Genomic DNA, 24,830 nt, shown 5'->3' on the forward strand with positions numbered 1-24,830 from the left:
GCACGAAGGCCAAAAAGGTAGACAACAATACATCACGCGAAGCAACCACAAGTGTCAGTAAGAGTGTCCATGATTGAGTCTTGGAATGTAGAGATGGAGATAAAACTGTCCAGTTTGAGTGTTTTTTGCAGCTCGTTCCAGTCGCTAGCTGCAGCGAAATGAAAAGAGGAGCGACCCAGGAATTTGTGTGCTTTGGGGACCTTTAACAGAATGTGACTGGCAGAACGGGTGTTGTATGTGGAGGATGAGAGTTGCAGTAGGTATCTCAGATAGGGGGGAGTGAGGCCTAAGAGGGTTTTATAATTAAGCATCAACCAGTGGGTCTTCCGCTGGGTATACAGAGATGGCCAGATCACAGGAGTATAGAGTGCAGTGTTGTTAGGGGTACCAGGTAGGTTGTGCCTACCAGAGAAAATATAGATTTCTCCTTTTTGTTTGAGAGGGAATGAGTCCCGTCCGGTCCGTCAAGTCTACACCAATACAAAGGACTCATGTAAAAGTCAGTAATGAAATACACTTTCCATAAACCCTTAAAACATTGGAAATAACTTCAAAACCACTGTTCTTTTGCGTTTGTTGTATTATCACAATAATCACACAATCAATATAAGTCACAAAACAATAATAAACTTGGTTCACTGGTAAATGTCCCATACTTCAGGTCTATAAAGTATCCAGCCCGGTAAATGAGTGCAGTGAACTCAAGTGACCTTAGTTGCGCAATGTTTGTCTGTTCAGAAAGTGTAGCGTAAACCAAGTCTCAATCATACAATCAAAATCTCAAACTCTTTTACCACACAACCATAAAGAGTATCACATCTCAGTAGTCTTCAACTATAACTGACCACAAATCAACGCAGTATAAATCACACAAAAACAAATGCAATACCGTATGCAAAAAAGGTTGTAGTCAGTCGGTCAGTCAGACAATCCAATCAGCCAACAGATCTCCAGCGGAGAAAGGCCACAAAGAAACAGCGGAGACCAACTGAGATATGTCTAAAGGAACAAATTAGTGGATCCGATCCTGGTTAAACTTGAGATAAGGCTACAAAGCACACTTTTAAATACAACAAAACAAATGGAGTAAAACAAATTTGGAACTGAGGGTTGAACACGACCTCATTCGCACCACCATCACAACCCCCTTTTACGCAGCTGATGCTGGCTATTTAATAGGGACGCTCTCTATCTGCAGGAGAAGCACAGACGGTTCAGACAAATTCAGGGCCGTCACAGTATTGAAACAGGACGGTATTGTGGTGAAATGGAAGAGGAGAGACTTTGTAACTACAGTTACCTTGAAGAGGTAAATGAAATTCACTCAATACTCTATTGGCCTTTTTACCACGATATACATGAGTGACAGCCAGATATATATTGGCATTTTGTGGCTGAGCGATGAGGAAAAAGTGAAATGTATTTTTGTCCATTCTATATTCATGTACGCTGAATTTTTAGATAAAGCCTGGAATAAGAGAAAAAGGGCAACCTATAATGAAATTACAGACTGGTACTGTTTATCAAGTGCACGTACGTATGGATTGTGCGTAGGCTTATAGATCTTTCACATTTGAATTCTTTGTTGGGGCCCAACCAAGTTTAAATGCCGTTTTCTGTTTCATTTAGGTTATTGTTATTGCCTAGACAGCCTTTTAATCATGTTGATTCTTTGTATGCGGTGCGCACTGCGCAGTACACCGAAGGACTCATTGTGAGAATCATTGTCATTTTATTTGATCCAGTAACGGATGTGTCGCCTACTGTCGATTTGACACAGAAATAAAATATGAATTAATTCATACAGGTTTTTCACTGTTCACCGTGTCCGATTGTTCAAGGTAGTTGTAAGTGTTTGTATGTTCTTGGCTTTTGATTTCAATAGGATCACACCACATGCATGGTTATAGTTTGTGGGCAGTGTGTGTAAGTTGTGTAATTAGGTGTGTCACCTGACTAAAGATGTCAGAAGTTCTCTGTTACGTTATCTATATTTCGCAGAAGGATGAGGATACATTCCCAATAGGATATGGAAACAGTGTCAACATATTTTTGGGGACTTTGTCCTTGTGGCCTGGTAAGTATTCCTTTCTCAAGCTGAACCTACAGACTACCAGCTGTGATTCCTTCTCTAACAGGAGAAGGTGACAATGGAGACTATGGAGAAGGTGACAATGGAGACCATGGAGAAGGTGACAATGGAAACCATGGAGAAGGTGACAATGGAGACCATGGAGAAGGTGACAATGGAGACCATGGAGAAGGTGACAATGGAGACCATGGAGAAGGTGACAATGGAGACCATGGAGAAGGTGACAATGGAGACCATGGAGAAGGTGACAATGGAGACCATGGAGAAGGTGACAATGCTTCTGCTTCTGAGTGATGTCATTGGCGGAGCAAAGCCTGTACTAGAGGCAAACCTGACCTCCCTCCTATAGAACCCTTACTGAAGACTGTAACAGATTCCTCCAGTCGAGGCTGAGGGGGTGGAAGAGGAGCAGGAGGGTAAACAGGACAAATAAAAGTTGATGTCCCTCAGGCTGGTACACATATGGATCACGCCGTTTCAAGTTTGTCAGCATGGGCCGATTCGGAGCAAATCTGTTTGGCACTTGGTGGAAACCTAGCATCCGTGCATAGCTTTTTAAAGTACCAGTCCATGCAAGCGCTGATACAGGATACCACTGGCCAGCTACCTAGCACCCGGGTTGGAGGTTTTGATGAATGGATGTGGTCTGATGGGTTCAGATTTGATTACACTAACCAGAACACTTACGAGCCCAACAACGCTGGAGTAGGAAAGGATTGTCTGTAGATGAACGCTGCAAGTGAGAAGCGCTTGTTCGACGTGCATTGTGAGTGGGTGTTTGCATCTCTCTGTTCCAGAAGAATGTAGGCTACGAAATGACACAGCTGCTTCACCTCCACCTCCAGGGGTCAATATGGGGATGAGGTAGTTGGGTGGGCTAATTACAGATGGGCTGTGTACAGGTGCAGTGATCGGTAAGCTGCTCTGACAACTGATGCTTAAAGATAGTGAGGGAGATAAGTGTCTCCAGCTTCAGAGATTTTTGCAATTCGTTCCAGTCATTGGCAGCAGAGAACTGGAAGGAATGGCGGCCAAAGGAGGTGTTGGCTTTGGGGATGACCAGTGAGATATACCTGCTGGAACGCATACTGCGTGTGGGTGTTGCTATGGTGACCAATGAGCTAAGATAAGGCGGGGATTTGACTAGAAGAGATTTATAGATGACCTGGAGCCAGTGGGTTTGGCGACAAATATGTAGTGAGGGCCAGACAACGAGAGCGTACAGGTCACAATGGTGGGTAGTATATGGGGCTTTGTTGACAAAACTGATGGCACTGTGATAGACTATATCCAATTTGCTGAGTAGAGTGTTGGAAGCTATTTTGTAAAGGACATCGCCGAAGTCAAGGATCGGTAGGATAGTCCATTTTACGAGGGCATGTTTAGCAGCATGAGTGAAGGAGGCTTTGTTGCGAAATAGGAAGCCGATTCTAGATTTAACTTTGGATTGGAGATGCTTAATGTGAGTCTGGAAGGAGAGTTTACGGTCTAACCAGACACCTAGGTATTTGTAGTTGTCCACATATTCTAAGTAAGACCCGCCGAGAGTAGTGATTCTAGTCGGGCGGGCGGGTGCAAGCAGCGTTCGATTGAAGAGCATGCATTTAGTTTTACTAGCGTTTAAGAGCAGTTGGAGGCCATGGAAGGAGTGTTGTATGGCATTGAAGCTCGTTTGGAGGTTTGTTAACACAGTGTCCAATGAAGGGCCAGATGTATACAAAATGGTGTTGTCTGCGTAGAGGTGGATCTGAGAGTCACCAGCAGCAAGAGTGACATCATTGATATACACAGAGAATAGAGTCAGCCCGAGAATTGAACCCTGTGGCACACCCATAGAGACTGCCAGAGGTCCAGACAACAGGCCCTCCGATTTGACACATTGAACTCTATCTGAGAAGTAGTTGGTGAACCAGGCAAGGCAGTCATTTGAGAAACCAAGGCTATTTAGTCTGCCAATAAGAATGTGGTGATTGACAGAGTCAAAAGCCTTGGCCAGGTCGATAAAGACGGCTGCACAGTACTGTCTTTTATCGATCGCAGTTATTATATCGTTTAGGACCTTGAGTGTGGCTGAAGTGCACCCATGACCAGCTCGGAAACCAGATTGCATAGCGGAGAAGGTACGGTGGGATTCGAAATGGTCGGTGATCTGTTTGTTAACTTGGCTTTCAAATACTTTCGAAAGGCAGGGCAGGATGGATTTTGGTCTGCAACATTTATGCAGTACCATTAGTTCGCTAAAGCTTAACAAGTTGTCATGGCAGATTAGTTAGCCAATGGTAAATGTGCGATATGTACCAACTTTACAATAAGTCTCACAAAGAAACGTAGCTAATTAAAATGAAGAAATAATACTTTCAGTGAGGGAAAAAAAGTATTTGATCCCCTGCTGATTTTGTACGTTTGCCCACTGACAAATAAATTATCAGTCTATAATTGTAATGGTACGTTTATTTGAACAGTGAGAGACAGAATAACAACAACAAAAATCCAGAATAACGCATGTCAAAAATGTTATAAATTTATTTGCATTTTAATGAGGGAAATAAGTATTTGAACCCCTCTCAGTCAGAAAGATTTCTGGCTCCCAGGTGTCTTTTATACAGGTAACGAGCTGAGATTAGGAGCACACTCTTAAAAGGAGTGCTCCTAATCTCAGCTTGTTACCTGTATAAAAGACACCTGTCCACAGAAGCAATCAATCAATCAATCAGATTCCAAACTCTCCACTATGGCTAAGACCAAAGAGCTCTCCAAGGATGTCAGGGACTTGATTGAAGACATACACAAGGCTGGAATGGGCTACAAGACCATCCCCACGTCAAACATGGAGATGGAAACATTATGCTTTCGGGGGGGTTTTCTGCTAAGGGGACAGGACAACTTCACCGCATCAAAGGGACAATGGACGGGGCCATGTACCGTCAAATCTTAGGTGAGAACCTCCTTCCCTCAGCCAGGGCATTTAAAATGGGTCGTGGATGGGTATTCCAACATGACAATGACCCAAAACACACAGCCAAGGCACCAAAGGAGTGGCTCAAGAATAAGCACATTAAGGTCCTGGAGTGGCCTAGCCAGTCTCCAGACCTTAATCCCATAGAAAATCTGTGGAGTGAGCTGAAGGTTCGAGTTGCCAAACGTCAGCCTCAAAACCTTAATGACTTGGAGAAGATCTGCAAAGAGGAGTGGGACAAAATCCCTCCTGAGATATGTGCAAACCTGGTGGCCAACTACAAGAAACGTCTGACCTCTGTGATTGCCAACAAAGGTTTTGCCACCAAGTACTAAGTCATGTTTTGCAGAGGGGTCAAATACTTATTTCCCTCATTAAAATGCAAATCAATTTATAACATTTTTGACATGCGTTCTTCTGGATTTTTTTGTTGTTATTCTGTCTCTCACTGTTCAAATAAACCTACCATTAAAATGATAGACTGATCATGTCTTTGTCAGTGGGCAAACGTACAAAATCAGCAGGGGATCAAATACTTTTTTCCCCTCACTGTATAGCACACACAAGCTATTTTTAAACAAGAATAAAGATAATCTCTCAATAACATTAACTACCATCACTACAAATAATGTATTAATAATAAACCCTTAACATATTGTTAATATTAATTATTAAACCCTTTACTAACATAAAACTGTCCTAACAGACCATTTTATTAATGAATGGTTTAGATGCTGTCACACCAGCCTTCGCTTTGGCTCACCCTCCTGTCCACCTCAGGCGTTGTGGTGTGATCCTTCTAGCTGCTGCCGAACTTACCGCTGGCAAACGCCCTTCACTCATCAACCCCGGACTTGTCTTGTCATCATTACACACACCTGGTTCCAATCCCTACTCTATCACTGTATATATACTCCCTCTGTAATTTGTATTTGTCGTCATTGTATATGTTGCTTGTTCTTCCTGAGAGGAATTTCTCTACTATTTCTTGAGTACTTCATATTTTGTACTTTGGGTTTTGTCCAGCTTTAAGCTATGGTGCTTTAATAAATTCAGTAGTTCTAATCCTGTGACTGCCTCCTGCCTACTCCTCTCTACACTTGTGACAGATGCAGGGACTTAAGGTTATATACCTATTAACTAACAGGAAATATCAGCTGTATAAATAATTTATTCATGCATTTTTGATGGCTTAGTTAACATACATACAAATAATAAATGCTTAGTAGATATATTAATTAATTATTTATTCAGGTTAACTAATACATTAGCTAATGTTAATGTATCCTTATTGTAAAGTGTCCATTCCCTGTCTTTCATATCAATGAGGCAGAGAAATGTGACAGTTGGGAGAAAAACCCAGCCGAGAGAAGGAATGAGAGGGAGGGAGGGAGGGAGAGAGAGACAGGGATACAGTGAGTGACAGGGATACAGTGAGAGACAGGGATACAGTGAGAGACAGGGATACAGTGAGAGACAGGGATACAGTGAGAGACAGGGATACAGTGAGAGACAGGGATACAGTGAGTGCTATTCTATTTCTCCCCTGAATGAAAGACTGAAGATGCTCTGAGAAACAGAAAAGAAAGCGAAGTCACAAGATCAGAGTGTCCCTCAGTCAACAACGTTGGGCTTAAGGAGGAGGGAGCTGCTTCTATTAGGCTATTGTCGGAGGTAATGAGTTTGTGACACCAGGTTATATTGAAATTATACTTCACTTGCTTAGCATCTACTAGGCTTAAGACAATGTTAGTGTTTAGGCTCTCCTGTCAACAACAGTCAGGAAAGGACAGGGGACAGTAGAGAAGGATAATACAAGTTGAAGAATGTGCAGTGTCATAAACTAGGTTTTCATCCAATTGGTGACAGATTTTCATGAGAACATTCTAGAATCCGCATTAAGAAAATATGCGAATTTTCCCACCAGTGGTGTGTTTCCACCAAATGGACTTGTTGCGGGCAAAATCCAGTGCGTGATAATGTAGAGCACACAAAATGTACACTGAACAAAACTATAAATGCAACATGTAAAGTGTTGGTCCCATGTTTCCTGAGCTGAAATAAAAGATCCCAGAAATGTTCCATACGCACAAAAGCTTATTTCTCTCAAATGTTGTGCACAAATTTGTTTACATCCATGTTAGTGAGCATTTCTCCTTTGCCAAGATAATCCATCCACCTGACAGGTGTGGCATTTCAAGAAGCTGATTAAACAGCATGATCATTACACAGGTGCACATTGTGCTGGGGACAAAAAAAGGCCACTCTAAAATGTGCAGTTTTGTCAAACAACACAATGCCACAGATGTCTCATGTTTTGAGGGAGCGTGCAATTGGCATGCTGACTGCAGGAATGTCCACCCGAGATGTTGCCAGAGAATGTAATGTTAATTTCTCTACCATAAGCAGCCTCCAATGTCGTTTTAGAGACTTTGGCAGTACGTCCAACCGGCCTCACAATCGCAGACCACGAGTTTGGCGTCGTGTGGGCGAGCGGTTTGCTGATGTCAACGTTGTGAACAGAGTGCCCCATGGTGGGGTTATGGTATGGGTAGGCATAAGCTACGGACAACGAACACAATTGCATTTTATCGATGCCAATTTGAATACACAGAGATACCGTGACGAGATCCCGAGGCCCATTGTTGTGCCATTCATCCATTCATATCTACATGATGAGATTATTATGGATAAGAGCAAGAATATTTGTATTTGTCAAATAGCAGTCAAGCATCTATCATCATTTCACCAGAATAAGACCCTCGATATTTATCGGAAACGAGCATCAAGATCACCATGCACTTTCACCACCCTGTGAAGTTCCTCATAACTTATTTCATCTGTAGCATAATAAACTGCATGGTTTCCCGAGTCGTAGTGGGAGGACCACACACACCATATCATTGCGTGACTTCAGGTTTCTTTCAATATGATGGTTATTATATCAATATTTGCGCATAAAGGCATTTCCACCACCATTTCTCGCATAATTAATCTTACAGACACAAAAAGATCCCACCATGTCGAATGAACAAATTATCTGTCTGCATTTATAAAATTGTACCGAAACGTTGTGTTTCCATCACAGCTCTCGTGATGTTCTTTATATGGCATTAAACTGTGGATGGAAACGTGGTTAGTGACACAAATTATGATCCAATAAAAACATCTGCTTTACTCCATGCCGTCATAAAAGGTAGCCGATATTTCAAAACGTTAAAAACAAATAATTTAAATTACTCTTTATCCGCATTTTCATTAGAACCAAGCATTTCGCTACACCCGCAATAACATCTGTTAAATATGGGTATGCGACCAATAACATTTTATTTGAACTCATAGCAATAAAGCGGTCAGATATAAATCTTACCTCATGCTTCAGATCGATAGTGAAGTCAGACTTGAGTGGGTCATCTCTCACTTTGTTTGCGAGCCTGGAACATCAAATCACTGTCTATTAGAATTTGCAATTAGAACCGAATACAAATATTATTATTTTCCCTAGACCACTAGGAATTTAACAATGATTGATGATAGAATGAAATAAACAGTATAACAAAAGTTTTTGTTCAGCAGAGCACATTATTGCTGAGATATGGTTGCTATTCGGGTTTCTAAAGACCTCTAGGGAAGAAACAAGATCTATGTTAGGAGTGAATACTGTAGGTGTTATAGGCTAGAGTTACAGGAAGACAGATGGAGGCGAGGGTTAAAGGAGGGTAGATGGAGGCTAGTTTTAACGGAAGGTAGTTGTATAGTAGGGTTAAAGGACAGTAGAAGGAGACTAGGGTTAAAGGACAGTAGAAGGAGACTAGGGTTAAAGGACAGTAGAAGGAGTCTAGGGTTAAAGAGTGTTGATGGAGACTAGGGTTAAAGGACAGTAGAAGGAGACTAGGGTTAAAGGAGAGTTGATGGAGACTAGGGTTAAAGGACAGTAGAAGGAGACTAGGGTTAAAGAGTGTTGATGGAGACTAGGGTTAAAGGACAGTAGAAGGAGACTAGGGTTAAAGGACAGTAGAAGGAGACTAGGGTTAAAGGACAGTAGAAGGAGTCTAGGGTTAAAGAGTGTTGATGGAGACTAGGGTTAAAGGACAGTAGAAGGAGACTAGGGTTAAAGAGTGTTGATGGAGACTAGGGTTAAAGGACAGTAGAAGGAGACTAGGGTTAAAGGAGAGTTGATGGAGACTAGGGTTAAAGGACAGTAGAAGGAGTCTAGGGTTAAAGAGTGTTGATGGAGACTAGGGTTAAAGGACAGTAGAAGGAGACTAGGGTTAAAGGACAGTAGAAGGAGACTAGGGTTAAAGGACAGTAGAAGGAGTCTAGGGTTAAAGAGTGTTGATGGAGACTAGGGTTAAAGGACAGTAGAAGGAGACTAGGGTTAAAGAGTGTTGATGGAGACTAGGGTTAAAGGACAGTAGAAGGAGACTAGGGTTAAAGGAGAGTTGATGGAGACTAGGGTTAAAGGACAGTAGAAGGAGTCTAGGGTTAAAGAGTGTTGATGGAGACTAGGGTTAAAGGACAGTAGAAGGAGACTAGGGTTAAAGGAGAGTTGATGGAGACTAGGGTTAAAGGACAGTAGAAGGAGACTAGGGTTAAAGAGTGTTGATGGAGACTAGGGTTAAAGGACAGTAGAAGGAGACTAGGGTTAAAGGACAGTAGAAGGAGACTAGGGTTAAAGGAGAGTTGATGGAGACTAGGGTTAAAGGACAGTAGAAGGAGACTAGGGTTAAAGGAGAGTTGATGGAGACTAGGGTTAAAGGACAGTAGAAGGAGACTAGGGTTAAAGGAGAGTTGATGGAGACTGGATGTACAAATCACAGATTGCACCTATTTAGAAAGGTAGATGGAGACAACATGAGTTAAAGGAAGTTAGATATAGATTAGGATCTGACCTGTCAAGCAGAGGGATGCTAAGGGCCCAGGCAGCAGAGAAGTCTGGGTATTTAAAGATGGAGGGGTTCTCTGCAAAGGCGTAGTGGTGGATGATGGTAGACTCCTCGTCATGGAGAGGTTTACCCAGGAACCACTCCTGAGGGATGGATGTGACATCATGATGACATAGCTGCTAACGCGCCACACATCTGGGCTGTATTCATTGAGGTGAAACATCATAAACGTTGCAGAAATACATTTAATAAAAAGAGCAAACATGATTCCCAATTCGACATGGCAGGCAAACGTACGTATGTCTTTGTTAACAAACTACTGCTTGCATGCATACAGTATCTCTGTGGGAAGTCTACCTGTTATATTAGTAGTAGTTGTTTTTAAAGTACCCAAAACTATTCTGGGACTTTGACCATGGTAAAGAATACTGACTCGAATTGAGCCTAAATGAAGTCACATATACAGTGTGATGTACTAAAGTGAGTCATAAGACAGCCTACATCCTCTCCTCATCCCTGATATAGTGTTGTGCTGTGTGTACCAGTACGTTAGTTTATTTAGTAAATATTTTCTTAACTATATGTTCTTTAAACTGCATTGTTGGTTAAGGGCTTGTAAGTAAGCATTTCACGGTAAGGTCTACACCTGTTGTATTCGGCGCATGTGACAAATATAATTTGATTTGATTTGTGTGATGATGAGATAATAACTAATTCTATTTCTCACTTGGAATTGGAATCCCTTACAGGTTCCAGGCTGTCCCGGCTAGCAGGATGGAAGGTTCACTTATTCATTATGCATCGTTTTTCAGAGTAAGAATAACTTGAACCTCTGTTCTCTGTTAAGGTCTGGTGTACCACAGGAAGGTGTAATTAGTTTGATGTTGTTCATTGGACGGTATCGGGATGTACTAATCAGGATGGCCGTTGGATGATTTTTGTTTCTTTCCCAGGCTTTGATTTAAAGACTGTTTCAACTGTCCAGGCTTATCAACAAACAAATCATTCACCCATAAATATAAGCAACAAAAACATAATTTGTGAATTCCCAAGATTATAAACATTTTATGTTTGACAGTAGGAGAGCCAAGTAATTTGAAACGTTCATAAAACCTACACACATTATTGATGGTAACAAAATCCAGAAAGTTTAAGCATTCACTTTGATGCAGTCAATAGCATGACAGGTGTTGGTAAAAAATAAATAAAAAATAAATACAGTATCAACTGTCGTTATCGGGTTTTATCCTCACAATCCACTTATTCAAAACAAAATTAATATTAACTCAATAACACTGTGGAGGACAAAACCTTTTCTATTGGCATTCTGTGTTCGTGGTTTAAAACAACTCGCTAATCAACCTGCAACACCTGGATCCTGAACCTCAGAGAGAGAGCGGCTCTGGAGACGAGCTCAGAGTAAAATGGTTGATAACACCTTAATAAGGCACAATGCAAAACCAAACCCTGCCTGCATCTGTGCTGCCGCTAAAATACATCATTATCATCAATGGGCCTCCGGCGAGCGGGGTGGCTAATGCTTTACAGGCTGGTTGGACTGCAGGCCTATATTAGTCTCGGATATCCCAGACCTTGGAGCAGATATCCCAGACCTTGGAGCAGATATCCCAGACCTTGGAGCAGATATCCCAGACCTTGGAGCAGATATCCCAGAACTTGGAGCAGATATCCCAGACCTTGGAGCAGATATCCCAGACCATGGAGCAGCATAAGCTAGGCAATAGCACAAGGTCTGGGGTGGATGTCGGCTCTCTCTGACATTTCAAAAAATTCCTCTTCAGACAGACAACTCTCCCAACAAATCACAAGTTTGGGTAAGCGCCACTTAAAATGTGGGCAAGAATTGTGATCATGTTTAGCTAGGGCAGGGATTGGCAACTCCAGTCCTGTAATGCCAGAGTGTTGTCACACTTTTTCCCCATGCCTAGCAAACACAGCTAATTAAATTCATTGCATTCTAAACTGAAGCTGATTAATGGAGTCAAGTGTGTTAGCTTGGGCCCCCGAGGACTGGAGTTGCCCACCCCTGAGCAATGGCAACATGCTGATCCGTAAGTGACGTTACCGGTGACGCGATTCCCGACTCGTCCTCTCTGCCCCAACTGATGCTGGAACTTCTACAGACGTGTTAAGCTGGAGCATTGGTATATTGCCGGAAGCAACCTGTCTGTCTAGAGACTAGGCTTATATGGGCCCAGATACAGGATCCAACCCAATGCTAAAAATTGGGATGAAAAACTATCTCCAATACTCATTTTTATTTTACCATAACCAGGGTTAGTATTTCAGAGACGGTATTCTGCTGAAGAGGACCATACCTGTAACCATTTTCTTTTCCTTTTCGAAGATACTAAAAGAGTCCGTCATTAATCCCAGACCCTAGTCACTGCTGTTGCCTAGGGTCTGAGTTTCCGAGACTAGGTCCAACCCACTGACTCTATTACAGCTGCTGAGATAGAAGGCTGGTGGTCAGTCGTTGGCCAAGGAGAAGTGAAGTACTGTGATTACGGTACCAAGTAAAGGTTAAACAAGATTCATTTGGACCAAAACATTTGTTTGAGATCCATTAAACACACTGTGGCACATACAAGAATGCCAGTGTACTGGAGTTTATTTTTTCGAAGCAAAGGTTTCACTTCTAAAGAGAGAGAGAGTGAGAGAGTGACTGTGAGAGAAAAATTAACATGTAACATGTTTACCTGCTTTGTTTAATATTAATAGTTAACAATTCTATACTGTTCTACTAATGCTGTGTTTTTGTAAAGGGATGGTTTCTACTCCAGCTCCCTGCAGCTAGTCTAGGCGTGTGGTCAAGGACATGGGATTTACTCGAGATAGGGGTATCTGGAGCTGGCAATTGATTTAGGGATGACTGGGTGATAAAACCAACAGCCACATTCCATTTCATGATTAATGGTGTGTGAGAGGGAGATGTCTCTGGTCTGACTGAGCCTGCATTTTTTGACCTATTCCACACATCTGCTGTTTGTCATGTAGACTGAGAGGGTGTATCTTTGCTATAAAATATATTTGTATTGTCTGTATGTCGGAGCTCTCGGCCCAACACTCAAGAGTGTTCGGTCGACCAGCCTCATTTACTACCTTATTAATACATTTTGAATAAAGTAATATCCTGATTGGTGATTGACCTTGTTTGTCTTCATTTTTTATTAGAATGTCCACGACAAGACAGACTGACACACACAGAGTGGTCACTACGTAGAGATATTATTATTACAATCCTAAATTTGTAGGTCACTTACTTTTCTCCTGTCAAACTTCCTGAGGGCCTGGAGCAGCTTGGTCACCTTGACGTTAGTCTCCTCTTCCAGAAACACCAACCAGGACGAGTTCTTCCCAAACAACGATGAGAAGCTAAGGAGGCAGAAACACCGTCAGGGTCACCAGACCTTTATACAGCTTATTGAACCAGTGGACACATTCATGATATGACCTATTCGTTTTGACCTCATTGTAGCAAAAGGCTAGCCTGGTCCCAGATCTGTTTGTGCTCTTGCCTACTCCATCATTGTAGTCATTGTTTGGCATGAAAATTCAATAAGGTGTTAGCAAGAGAGCAGAAACAGATTGGCACCCAGGCTAGCAAAAGGCAGAACAGGGCTTAAGGTGACGGCTACAGGTAACATGGTATGGTAGCTAATCCTGTTATCCAATGGGAGAAATACCTTCTAACATTCAAACTAATTAAGTATTTTGTGTATTGACCTTGTAGTATATCATGCTGCACAAAATAAACAACACTTTCAAATAAACCTCAACAAGGATACAGTGGGGAAAAAAAGTATTTAGTCAGCCACCAATTGTGCAAGTTCTCCCACTTAAAAAGATGAGAGAGGCCTTTAATTTTCATCATAGGTACACGTCAACTATGACAGACAAAATGAGAAAAAAAATCCAGAAAATCACATTGTAGGATTTTTTATGAATTTATTTGCAAATGATGGTGGAAAATAAGTATTTGGTCAATAACAAAAGTTTCTCAATACTTTGTTGTATACCCTTTGTTGGCAATGACACAGGTCAAACGTTTTCTGTAAGTCTTCACAAGGTTTTCACACACTATTTTGGCCCATTCCTCCATGCAGATCTCCTCTAGAGCAGTGATGTTTTGGGGCTGTCGCTGGGCAACACAGACTTTCAACTCCCTCAAAGATGTTCTATGGGGTTGAGATCTGGAGACTGGCTAGGCCACTCCAGGACCTTGAAATGCTTCTTACGAAGCCACTCCTTCGTTGCCCGGGCAGTGTGTTTGGGATCATTGTCATGCTGAAAGACCCAGCCACGTTTCATCTTCAATGCCCTTGCTGATGGAAGGAGGTTTTCACTCAAAATCTCACGATACATGGCCCCATTCATTCTTTCCTTTACACGGATCAGTCGTCCTGGTCCCTTTGCAGAAAAACAGCCCCAAAGCATGATGTTTACACCCCCATGCTTCACAGTAGGTATGGTGTTCTTTGGATGCAACTCAGCATTCTTTGTCCTCCAAACACGACGAGTTGAGTTTTTACCAAAAAGTTCTATTTTGGTTTCATCTGACCATATGACATTCTCCCAATCCTCTTCTGGATCATCCAAATGCACTCTAGCAAACTTCAGACGGGCCTGGACATGTACTGGCTTAAGCAGGGGGACACGTCTGGAACTGCAGGATTTGAGTCCCTGGCGGCGTAGTGTGTTACTGATGGTAGGCTTTGTTACTTTGGTCCCAGCTCTCTGCAGGTCATTCACTAGGTCCCCCTGTGTGGTTCTGGGATTTTTGCTCACCGTTCTTGTGATAATTTTGACCCCACGGGGTGAGATCTTGCGTGGAGCCCCAGATCGAGGGAGATTATCAGTGGACTTGTATGTCTTCCATTTCCTAATAATTGCTCCCACAGTTGATTTCTTCAAACCAAGCTGCTCACCTATTGCAGATTCAGTCTTCCCAGCCTGGTGCAGGTCTACAATTTTGTTTCTGGTGTCCTTTGACAGCTCTTTGGTCTTGGCCATAGTGGAGTTTGGAGTGTGACTGTTTGAGGTTGTGGACAGGTGTCTTTTATACTGATAACAAGTTCAAACAGGTGCTATTAATACAGGTAACGAGTGGAGGACAGAGGAGCCTCTTAAAGAAGAAGTTACAGGTCTGTGAGAGCCAGAAATCTTGCTTGTTTGTAGGTGACCAAATACTTATTTTCCACCATAATTTGCAAATAAATTCATAAAAAATCCTACAGTGTGATTTTCTGGATTTTTTTCCCTTAATTTGTCTGTCATAGTTGACGTGTACCTATGATGAAAATTACAGGCCTCTCTCATCTTTTTAAGTGGGAGAACTTGCACAATTGGTGGCTGACTAAATACTTTTTTCCCCCACTGTATATGGGGAAAAATGGTTAGAAAAGTTAGAAATGATTTCCCACCTCTTTTTTTTGCCTGACCCTAGCAGGTGGAGACAGCCATATGCTTTTTCAACAACGCATTTGATAGAAATTACCTAGCAAATTACATTGGTTGTCATTTAACGAACAAAGCCTAATATTACGCCATTTGACAAACATTTGAATGCTGAAAGTGACGAGTAGATCAGGAATAGGCCTACCTCTTGTTGGTCAGCGTCACGAAGCTGCACACAGCGCGCAGTTTAAATAGGCTACTGATATTGCCTGGGGTTGTTTGGCATGCAAAATTACTTGCAGATCAATGACTGTCAACATATATACATTCTTAGTTCGACACTGAAGGACAGGCCGCAGTTGTCACAAAATATGAGCGGTATTTTCGGAAGGTAGAAAGAAAGTAATTTGAGCCAACAAAAAAAGTGAACCGGTGATTCGTAATGTTTGAATTGATTTTCTGACTGATTTTTTAAACATTTTTAGTCATTTAGCAGACGCTCTTATCCAGAGCGACTTACAGGAGCAATTAGGGTTAAGTGCCTTGCTCAAGGGCACATCGACAGATTTTTCACCTAGTCGGCTCTGGGATTAGAACCAGCGACCTTTCGGTTACTGGCACAACGCTCTTAACCACTAAGCTACCTGCCACCGATGCATGGCTACATTTGGATCGGTTTGGGGTCCCGCAGACCATCCACTCATAACTTAAACATTTGAACCGGGACCAATGCACTCACATCTTAAACATTTTAACTGGGGACCAATGCATATCGGTGAATCGTTATATCCCTACTGTACTGTATAGATGGGAATTAAAAGATGGAATCTTTGTGAACGTGGGTAATGGCTGCTCTTTTGAGAGCTGACAGGCCCGAGCACTTACTAAGGCAGCAGAGGAAGGATGCTCCAGTCTCCCTCATTGTCTGTCAGACTGTGGAGGAGCAGGACCGGAGGTGGTGTCTGAAAAGAGAAAGAGTGTTAGAGTAAAGCCAGACAGGGAAACCCTTGCTACTTTACAGCAGTGGGACCTCTGGAAATCTTTACTTTACAGCAGTAACCTAAACAAGTCTTGACTTCAGAGCAGAGTAACCAAGGAAGTCTCAACTTAAGAGCAGAGTAACCAAGGAAGTCTCAGTTTAAGAGCAGAGTAACCAAGGAAGTCTCAATTTAAGAGCAGAGTAACCAAGGAAGTCTTTAAAATAAGTTGTTTTTCTTCTTTCAAATATATATATATATATATATATATATATATATATATATATATATATATATATATATATATATATATATATATATATATATATATATACTACGTTTGGACACACCTACTCATTCAAGGCTTTTTCTTTATTTTTAAAAATTTTTACATTGTAGAATAATAGTGAAGACATCAAACTATGAAATAACACATATGGAATCATGTAGTAACCCCAAAAAACTGTTAAACAAATCAAAATATATTTTATATTTTAGATTCTTCAAATAGCCACCCTTTGCCTTGATGACAGCTTTGCACAATCTTGGCATTCTCTCAACCAGCTTTACCTGGAATGTTTTTCCAACAGCATTCACCCTCTGAATGGCACACATACACAAACCTTTTACATTAGTTATCTTGTTGTTGTTAGTTGTTATTTGTCCCAACCTTCAGCTCCATTCAACCCCTCCCATCCATCTCTTAACACCATCCATATTGGATTTCTATTTGCCATATATTTTTCAACTGTGCTGTGATGTTTCACAAAAGTTCTGAACCTTTCCATTCTCATTGTTTTTACAGATTGTAAATTGAAAATAAACATTTTTGCGAAAAGTATGATTATATGATTATATTATTTTATATATTGACTATGACTTTTCAGATCACCCAGTAGTGCTATCTGCAGGGTTAGCTCCAGCTAAATATCGCAATTCTTCAGCCATTCCTGGACCTGTGACCAAAAACAAGCTACATTTACATTTTAGTCATTTAGCAGACGCTCTTATCCAGAGCGACTTACAGTTAGTGAATACATATATTTTTTTTTATACTGGCCCCCCGTGGGAAACGAACCCACAACCCTGGCGTTGCAAACGCCATGCTCTCTCAACTGAGCTACATCCCTGCCGGCCATTCCCTCCCCTACCCTGGACGACGCTGGGCCAATTGTGCGCCGCGCATGAGTCTCCCGGTCGCGGCCGGCGGCGACAGAGCCTGGATTCGAACCAGGATCTCTAGTGGCACAGTTAGCACTGCGATGCAGTGCCTTAGACCACTGCGCCACTCAGGAGCTACATATGGACAGTATCAAAACAAATGATCTAATGATTCTGTCTCTTCGCAGCAAAATATGCAGAGCTGGGAAGATTGTATCCCCCATATAAATAACATTCTATTGGTTGCAAGAATTTTTTGTATAATAATAATTCTAATTTTTGAATCCGGCGTCGTTTTGCGTATCATGTGCCATGGAATCGGTACGTCAAAAATCTCTTCCCAACTATTTTGTAATGTATATGCCACGGCTGTCCATTTTTTGGTCCTTAAATGAAACTGGTACACTTTTTTATTTATCACAATTTTCTTTAACCAATTATGGTCTTCAATGCAGGGCCGACAGACAAGTTCCTTCCTTTTTCCCCCTTCCACTTTCCTCTTCCATTTTTGCTGTAATGCTGCAATTATTTGGTTGTAATTTTGGGTAGAGCAGACATTTCCATATGTTTTTGTTAGCTGCATGTGCGACCAGTCCTACCTATGATATCATTTACGAAGATTATACCTTTTAAAAACATTTTAAATAAAATAATGGTTTTCTATCAATTAGTATATTTGAGTTTAACCAAAATATTGTTTGTATTATTTGTTCTGTCGTTTCTGGTGGATGAAATTGAAAGTGAGAGGTTGTAATCTGAATAAAGGGAAAAAGGCCATTCTTGAACATATGGTGAGACATTCTTACTAATTTGCTAGAGAACCAGTTCAGATGTAAGTATAACTTTTGTATGACTGAAGCCTTTAGTGCTTTAATATTTAATAAATTCTGCCCTCCAAATTCATATTCATTATATAAATAGGCCCGTTTAATTTTGTCTGGCTTGCCGTTCCAAATAAAATGGAATATTTTTTTCTCATATAAATTAAAAAACTGTTCACTAGATGTAGGCAAGACCATAAGCAAATAGGTAAACTGGGATATTACTAAAGAGTTAATCAGGGTGATTTTCCCACAAATTGAATGGTAGCAAGATCTTATCTATTTTTGCTAACTTTCTATTAACATTTATTGGAGTGGGATCATTTCTTTCTATATCCACATCACCATCAGACCATTTTATTGGTAAACTACATGGTAATGTAAAAATTGTATTTTTAGTGATCCAATACGTAATATAGTACACTTATCATAAAAGTGTTAAACAAATCGAAATGTATTTTATATTTGAGATTCTTCAAAGTAGCCACCCTTTGCCTTGATGACAGCTTTGCACACTCTTAGCATTCTCTCAACCAGCTTTACCTGGAATGTTTTTTCAACAGCATTCACCCTCTGAATGGCACACATACACAATCCATGTGTTTTTTGTCTCAAGGCTTAAAAATCCTTCTTTAACCTGTCTCCTTCCCTTCATCTACACTGATTGAAGTGGATTTAACAAGTGACATCAATAAGGGATCATAGCTTTCACCTGGATTCACCTGGTCAGTCTATGTCATGGAATGAGCAGATGTTCTTAATGTTTTGTATACTCAGTGTATAACCCCTATATGACATCCAGGTCCAAGGGGACATTGAGACAACACAGGGAGGCCAGCCAGATATATTACAGTTCAGATCACATCCAATCACTGTGTGATTATAGATTATAGTTTGTTTTGTCGATTGCTGAGGGACCCCTGTAGCCTGACAACTCACACTAAATTATTCCACTGCTCTGTCGTTCGCTACATACTTTAGTCTGAGACTGCCATCATTGAAATTGTTTGTGGTGACGAAGTGCATGAGTGTACAAAACAAGTAATCAGCGATTGGATCGTCTCTACTGACCTTGCAAAGACATACAAGGAAATTATGGTGGAAAATAAGTATTTGGTCAATAACAAAAGTTTCTCAATACTTTGTTATATACCCTTTGTTGGCAATGACACAGGTCAAACGTTTTCTGTAAGTCTTCACAAGGTTTTCACACACTGTTGCTGGTATTTTGGCCCATTCCTCCATGCAGATCTCCTCTAGAGCAGTGATGTTTTGGGGCTGTCGCTGGGCAACACAGACTTTCAACTCCCTCCAAAGATTTTCTATGGGGTTGAGATCTGGAGACTGGCTAGGCCACTCCAGGACCTTGAAATGCTTCTTACGAAGCCACTCCTTCGTTGCCCGGGCGGTGTGTTTGGGATCATTGTCATGCTGAAAGACCCAGCCACGTTTCATCTTCAATGCCCTTGCTGATGGAAGGAGGTTTTCACTCAAAATCTCACGATACATGGCCCCATTCATTCTTTCCTTTACACAGATCAGTCGTCCTGGTCCTTTTGCAGAAAAACAGCCCCAAAGCATGATGTTTACACCCCCATGCTTCACAGTAGGTATGGTGTTCTTTGGATGCAACTCAGCATTCTTTGTCCTCCAAACACGACGAGTTGAGTTTTTACCAAAAAGTTCTATTTTGGTTTCATCTGACCATATGACATTCTCCCAATCCTATTCTGGATCATCCAAATGCACTCTAGCAAACTTCAGACGGGCCTGGACATGTACTGGCTTAAGCAGGGGGACACGTCTGGCACTGCAGGATTTGAGTCCCTGGTGGCGTAGTGTGTTACTGATGGTAAGCTTTGTTACTTTGGTCCCAGCTCTCTGCAGGTCATTCACTAGGTCCCCCCGTGTGGTTCTGGGATTTTTGCTCACCGTTCTTGTGATCATTTTGACCCCACGGGGTGAGATCTTGCGTGGAGCCCCAGATCGAGGGAGATTATCAGTGGTCTTGTATGTCTTCCATTTCCTAATAATTGCTCCCACAGTTGATTTCTTCAAACCAAGCTGCTTACCTATTGCAGATTCAGTCTTCCCAGCCTGGTGCAGGTCTACAATTTTGTTTCTGGTGTCCTTTGACAGCTCTTTGGTCTTGGCCATAGTGGAGTTTGGAGTGTGACTGTTTGAGGTTGTGGACAGGTGTCTTTTATACTGATAACAAGTTCAAACAGGTGCCATTAATACAGGTAACGAGAAGTTACAGGTCTGTGAGAGACAGAAATCTTGCTTGTTTGTAGGTGACCAAATACTTATTTTCCACCATAATTTGCAAATAAATTCATTAAAAATCCTACAATGTGATTTTCAGGAAAAAAAATTCTCAATTTGTCTGTCATAGTTGACGTGTACCTATGATGAAAATTACAGGCATCTCTCATCTTTTTAAGTGGGAGAACTTGCACAATTGGTGGCTGACTAAATACTTTTTTCCCCCACTGTAACTAACTTGAACTGAGATTGGGTTAAATTACTTATGCAATATCCAGAAAAACAATCTTGAAGATATCACTTCAAAATATAACACACACACACACACACACACACACACTCACGCACACACACTCACGCACACACACTCACGCACACACAGCTTTCAAGACATGTTGAGCGACCTACTCCTTCACCATCCCTGCAAGAGGCAACTAAATGGTAGGTAACTCTAATATGTGGTCAAATGTATGAGTTAGTATATGCTCCAGTGTTCAGCTAAATGGACGGATGTAATGCTGGTTCTAACTAGGTGACATCTGAGAACAGGACAGGTTTAAAGAATTGAAGGACTAGCTGAGGTCATCTTGAAATGAAAATGATGTTCTCATTGAGTGCAGCTGATTTACATACTGAATGCCTGAGTGTTTTCAACCCAGGGCACAGTTTTCCCAAAAATGTATTCAAGATCAAAATGGTCCTGTACTGCAGGGCTGCCCAACCCTCTTCCTGGAGATCTACTGTCCTGTAGGTTTTCAGTCCAACCCTAATTTAGCATATCTGATTCCGCTAGTTAAGGTCTTGTTGAGCAGCTAATAAGTAGAATCAGGTGTGTTAAATTAGGGTTGGACTGAAAACCCACAGGATGGTAGATCTCCAGGAAGAGGGTTGGGCAGCCCTGGTGTACGGTGTTAAATTCTGCTCCCCCTTCAGATGTGGTCCCTCCTATTTTAAAAAAAAAGAAGCTAAAAAGACAAAACAAAACCAAATATATAACATATCACATTATATTTGCTACAACAAATATTATGTTTTATCATCCCATGACATTTGGTCTAAATATTTTCTTCCTCTATCTTTCTAAAATAAAGGGAGAACAAAAAAAGGTGAACAGGATTGAGACAATAGGATCATTTTGATTTGGCATAAATGCTGACAGAATACAACAGTCTGTTTAATAAAGGCAACCATGGTGATTTACTTTATTTCATTGCACTACTGGACAACACTACCAGTACCTAGTTTCCTCTACCTCTCAGATGGGGGCTACGATCTGAGACAATGATCCTTTCCTTCATATCAAAAGCAATGCTGACACCATGTGGCAACGAGCATGGACTGCACTGGTGCCTCTTTCATGGTTAATTGATGCTGATTAAGTTTGTTGTGAAAAGACGTATCATTTATTTCCTTGGTTGTCTGCAGTACCTGCACAGAACTCATAAACTCCCCTTGTTAATTAGGTTTTATAACACTGTATTAAAGGAACAATCTGCAGTTCAAACAACAACAAAGCAAAAACCCCGCCACTGTGTTGGTAAACAGCTGAGGGATGGGGCTGGAGAAATAAAACCACTCTCAATGGCTTTATTTAATTAATTTAAAAGTCTAGCTTTCTTGCTCACAAGCCCGCACTGCTATTTCATCTTGCATCCTCTGTCTCGCAAACACACCTGACCACCCTCTTGAAACACTTTAGCCGGAAGCGTCACAGAAAAGCTAGCAATTCAATGGCACGGATGGGGGTATTTCAACATGAAGAGTTGAACTTGACTCGTTTACACTAAGCTGATGGTTTTCCACACGAATTATTCCAAAAGAGTAACAGCTATGACGGCTATATGCTCCACAGGAAGCGAAGAGGAATAAGTAGGTAAGTAACAGCTATTTGTGGCCATGAACCATATTGCTTAGAGAAGATGGTTGAAGTTAAAGGATGCTGTTGTTTTTCTAAAAACCTGTGTGTGTGTGTGTGTGTGTGTGTGTGTGTGTGTGTGTGTGTGTGTGTGTGTGTGTGTGTGTGGGTGTGTGTGGGTGTGTGTGTGTATTACTATCCACGTGGGTACCGGAAATCCACATTTCCCAGGTCCCAACAAGGACAAAAGCTATTTTAGGCTTAGGGGTTAGGTTTAGGGTTAGAATTAGGGTTAGAATTAGGGTTACCGGTTAGGGAAAATAGGATTTTGAATGCAAATCAATTGAAAAGTCCCCAAAAGGATAGTAAAACATATGCTGTGTGTGTGTCTCTAAGGTACCTGTGTGAGGCTCTGAGTCTGTCGTAACAGGTCTGCTCTCTGTCTCTCCGCCCGACTCACGTGGAATGAGTTACTCTGGCTCTGGATGACAAACACTATCTCTCGCAGGTCTGCAACACACACACACACACACCAGGTTAGAAAAACACAATACGCACACATTATCTCGGACATTATGTCCGAAAAACGCAGCACAGGATGTGAATTAGCGCCACACCAACACAACACATTCCCCTTCTAAAGATATTCTAGGCATAATCAACGGCTCTCTTAAATTCCCACACAAACACTACGTTACTCTGACCTCCATTGTTAGTATGACAATCACCATCCCATTATTAAAAGTTTCATTTGGCCTGAGTGACAGAGTCCATAAATGTCACTCTTGCACACGCGCACACACACACACAAACACGAACAGTAAATGATGATCAGTCAGTCAGATGAGGTTGGCTAATGCAGTGGCAGAACACAACATATAGCTGAATCAGCCTAAATCCCAGCTGTCCACTGTGTCTGGCAGAGGCAGAGAAACAAGGGCAGCCTAGTAAATAGTATTGAGTATTTCCAGTGTGTAACGAGCCTGAGGTTAACAGGGAGCCTGCTGATAGTTTGTCTCTTTAACGGCCTTGATCGCTCTTTAGGGAAGTGGGCCGCCTCGGCGTAACACGTTTACATATAATTATTGTGACCTTTATAGGGCCCATATTACAGGCCCCACTAATACAGTGGAATCCAGTTAAAGAATAGTAACGATGGGATGGGGGGCGTTGCCTGGGTGACGAATCACATCGGTGCCATGGGAACGACTGTAAACCACATAAGCTCTCGGTCTCTCTCGCTTGCCAACGGAATAACAACCTGGCTGAAGGATTAATTGAGTAAAGAATGTGTGCAATTCTGACCCATCACACTGTTCCATGGAATTACACCCAACGACCCCCATCCAATCCCCTAAACTGTCTTTGACAAGTTTACAGCCCTTTGCTCTGAGGATTGTGTCTCACACTGGGACAGTAGACTGACTGACTGGATGGATGGAACCTGGGATTTTACACCAGCAGCCTTCCTTGAGATTGTCAGATCATCTCCCACTTTTCAATGCCATTACCAGGATATGAACCAGCAACCTTTTGGATATTGGTCTGCCTCTCTAACATATTGAACAGGTCTCTGAATCACTGGCCCCTATGATGTAGGCCGAGCCTATAAACACAGAATATGTCTATGGTGGTGCCCCATCCAGGTGTATAGAGGATTGTCCAGGTGTACTGACTGACTGCTTAGAGAGGCTAGCAGCCAACTCCCTGTAATGACTTCTGCCTGTAACCATCTGTGGCCTCATCAGAGCTCTAAATTAAAATGTCTCATTAGTAGCACTGGTGCTCCCAACTTAGTAAGTAATATTTGTTTTATTGATTTAGATACAGCCTATATTGGGCCTATATGCAGTGGCAACCTGTTTTGAGGCCCACCTGTTTAGCAAAAAAAAAAAAAAAACATACATACATACATACATACATACATACATACATACATACATACATACATACATACATACATACATACATACATACATACATACATACATACATACATACATACATACATACATACATACATACATACATACATACATACATACATACATACATACATACATACATACATACATACATACAGTGGGGAGAACAAGTATTTGATACACTGCCGATTTTGCAGGTTTTCCTACTTACAAAGCATGTAGAGGTCTGTAATTTTTATCATAGGTACACTTCAACTGTGAGAGACGGAATCTAAAACAAAAATCCAGAAAATCACATTGTATGATTTTTAAGTAATTAATTTGCATTTTATTGCATGACATAAGTATTTGATCACCTACCAACCAGTAAGAATTCCGGCTCTCACAGATCTGTTAGTTTTTCTTTAAGAAGCCCTCCTGTTCTCCACTCATTACCTGTATTAACTGCACCTGTTTGAACTTGTTACCTGTATA

The 24,830-nt window shown here is 41.4% G+C and overlaps 1 protein-coding gene across 2 annotated transcripts in view; it reads right to left on the bottom strand.

The window, feature by feature from the left end:
• The window catches only part of b3glcta (beta 3-glucosyltransferase a), a 133,023-nt gene that overhangs the window by 28,877 nt on the left and 79,316 nt on the right, over positions 1 to 24,830 (bottom strand). For both annotated transcript variants that reach the window (XM_084148132.1, XM_084148133.1), the window contains exons 5-9: positions 22,832 to 22,941; positions 16,238 to 16,314; positions 13,219 to 13,330; positions 9,941 to 10,077; positions 8,419 to 8,482 (exon numbers count right to left, since the gene is read on the bottom strand). In XM_084148132.1, the coding sequence (XP_084004258.1) occupies positions 8,419 to 8,482; positions 9,941 to 10,077; positions 13,219 to 13,330; positions 16,238 to 16,314; positions 22,832 to 22,941 (500 nt within the window). The remainder of the gene's footprint in view (positions 1 to 8,418; positions 8,483 to 9,940; positions 10,078 to 13,218; positions 13,331 to 16,237; positions 16,315 to 22,831; positions 22,942 to 24,830) is intronic.

Source organism: Coregonus lavaretus, assembly GCF_964263955.1.
Source record: "Coregonus lavaretus genome assembly, chromosome: 30".
Taxonomy (NCBI): domain Eukaryota; kingdom Metazoa; phylum Chordata; class Actinopteri; order Salmoniformes; family Salmonidae; genus Coregonus; species Coregonus lavaretus.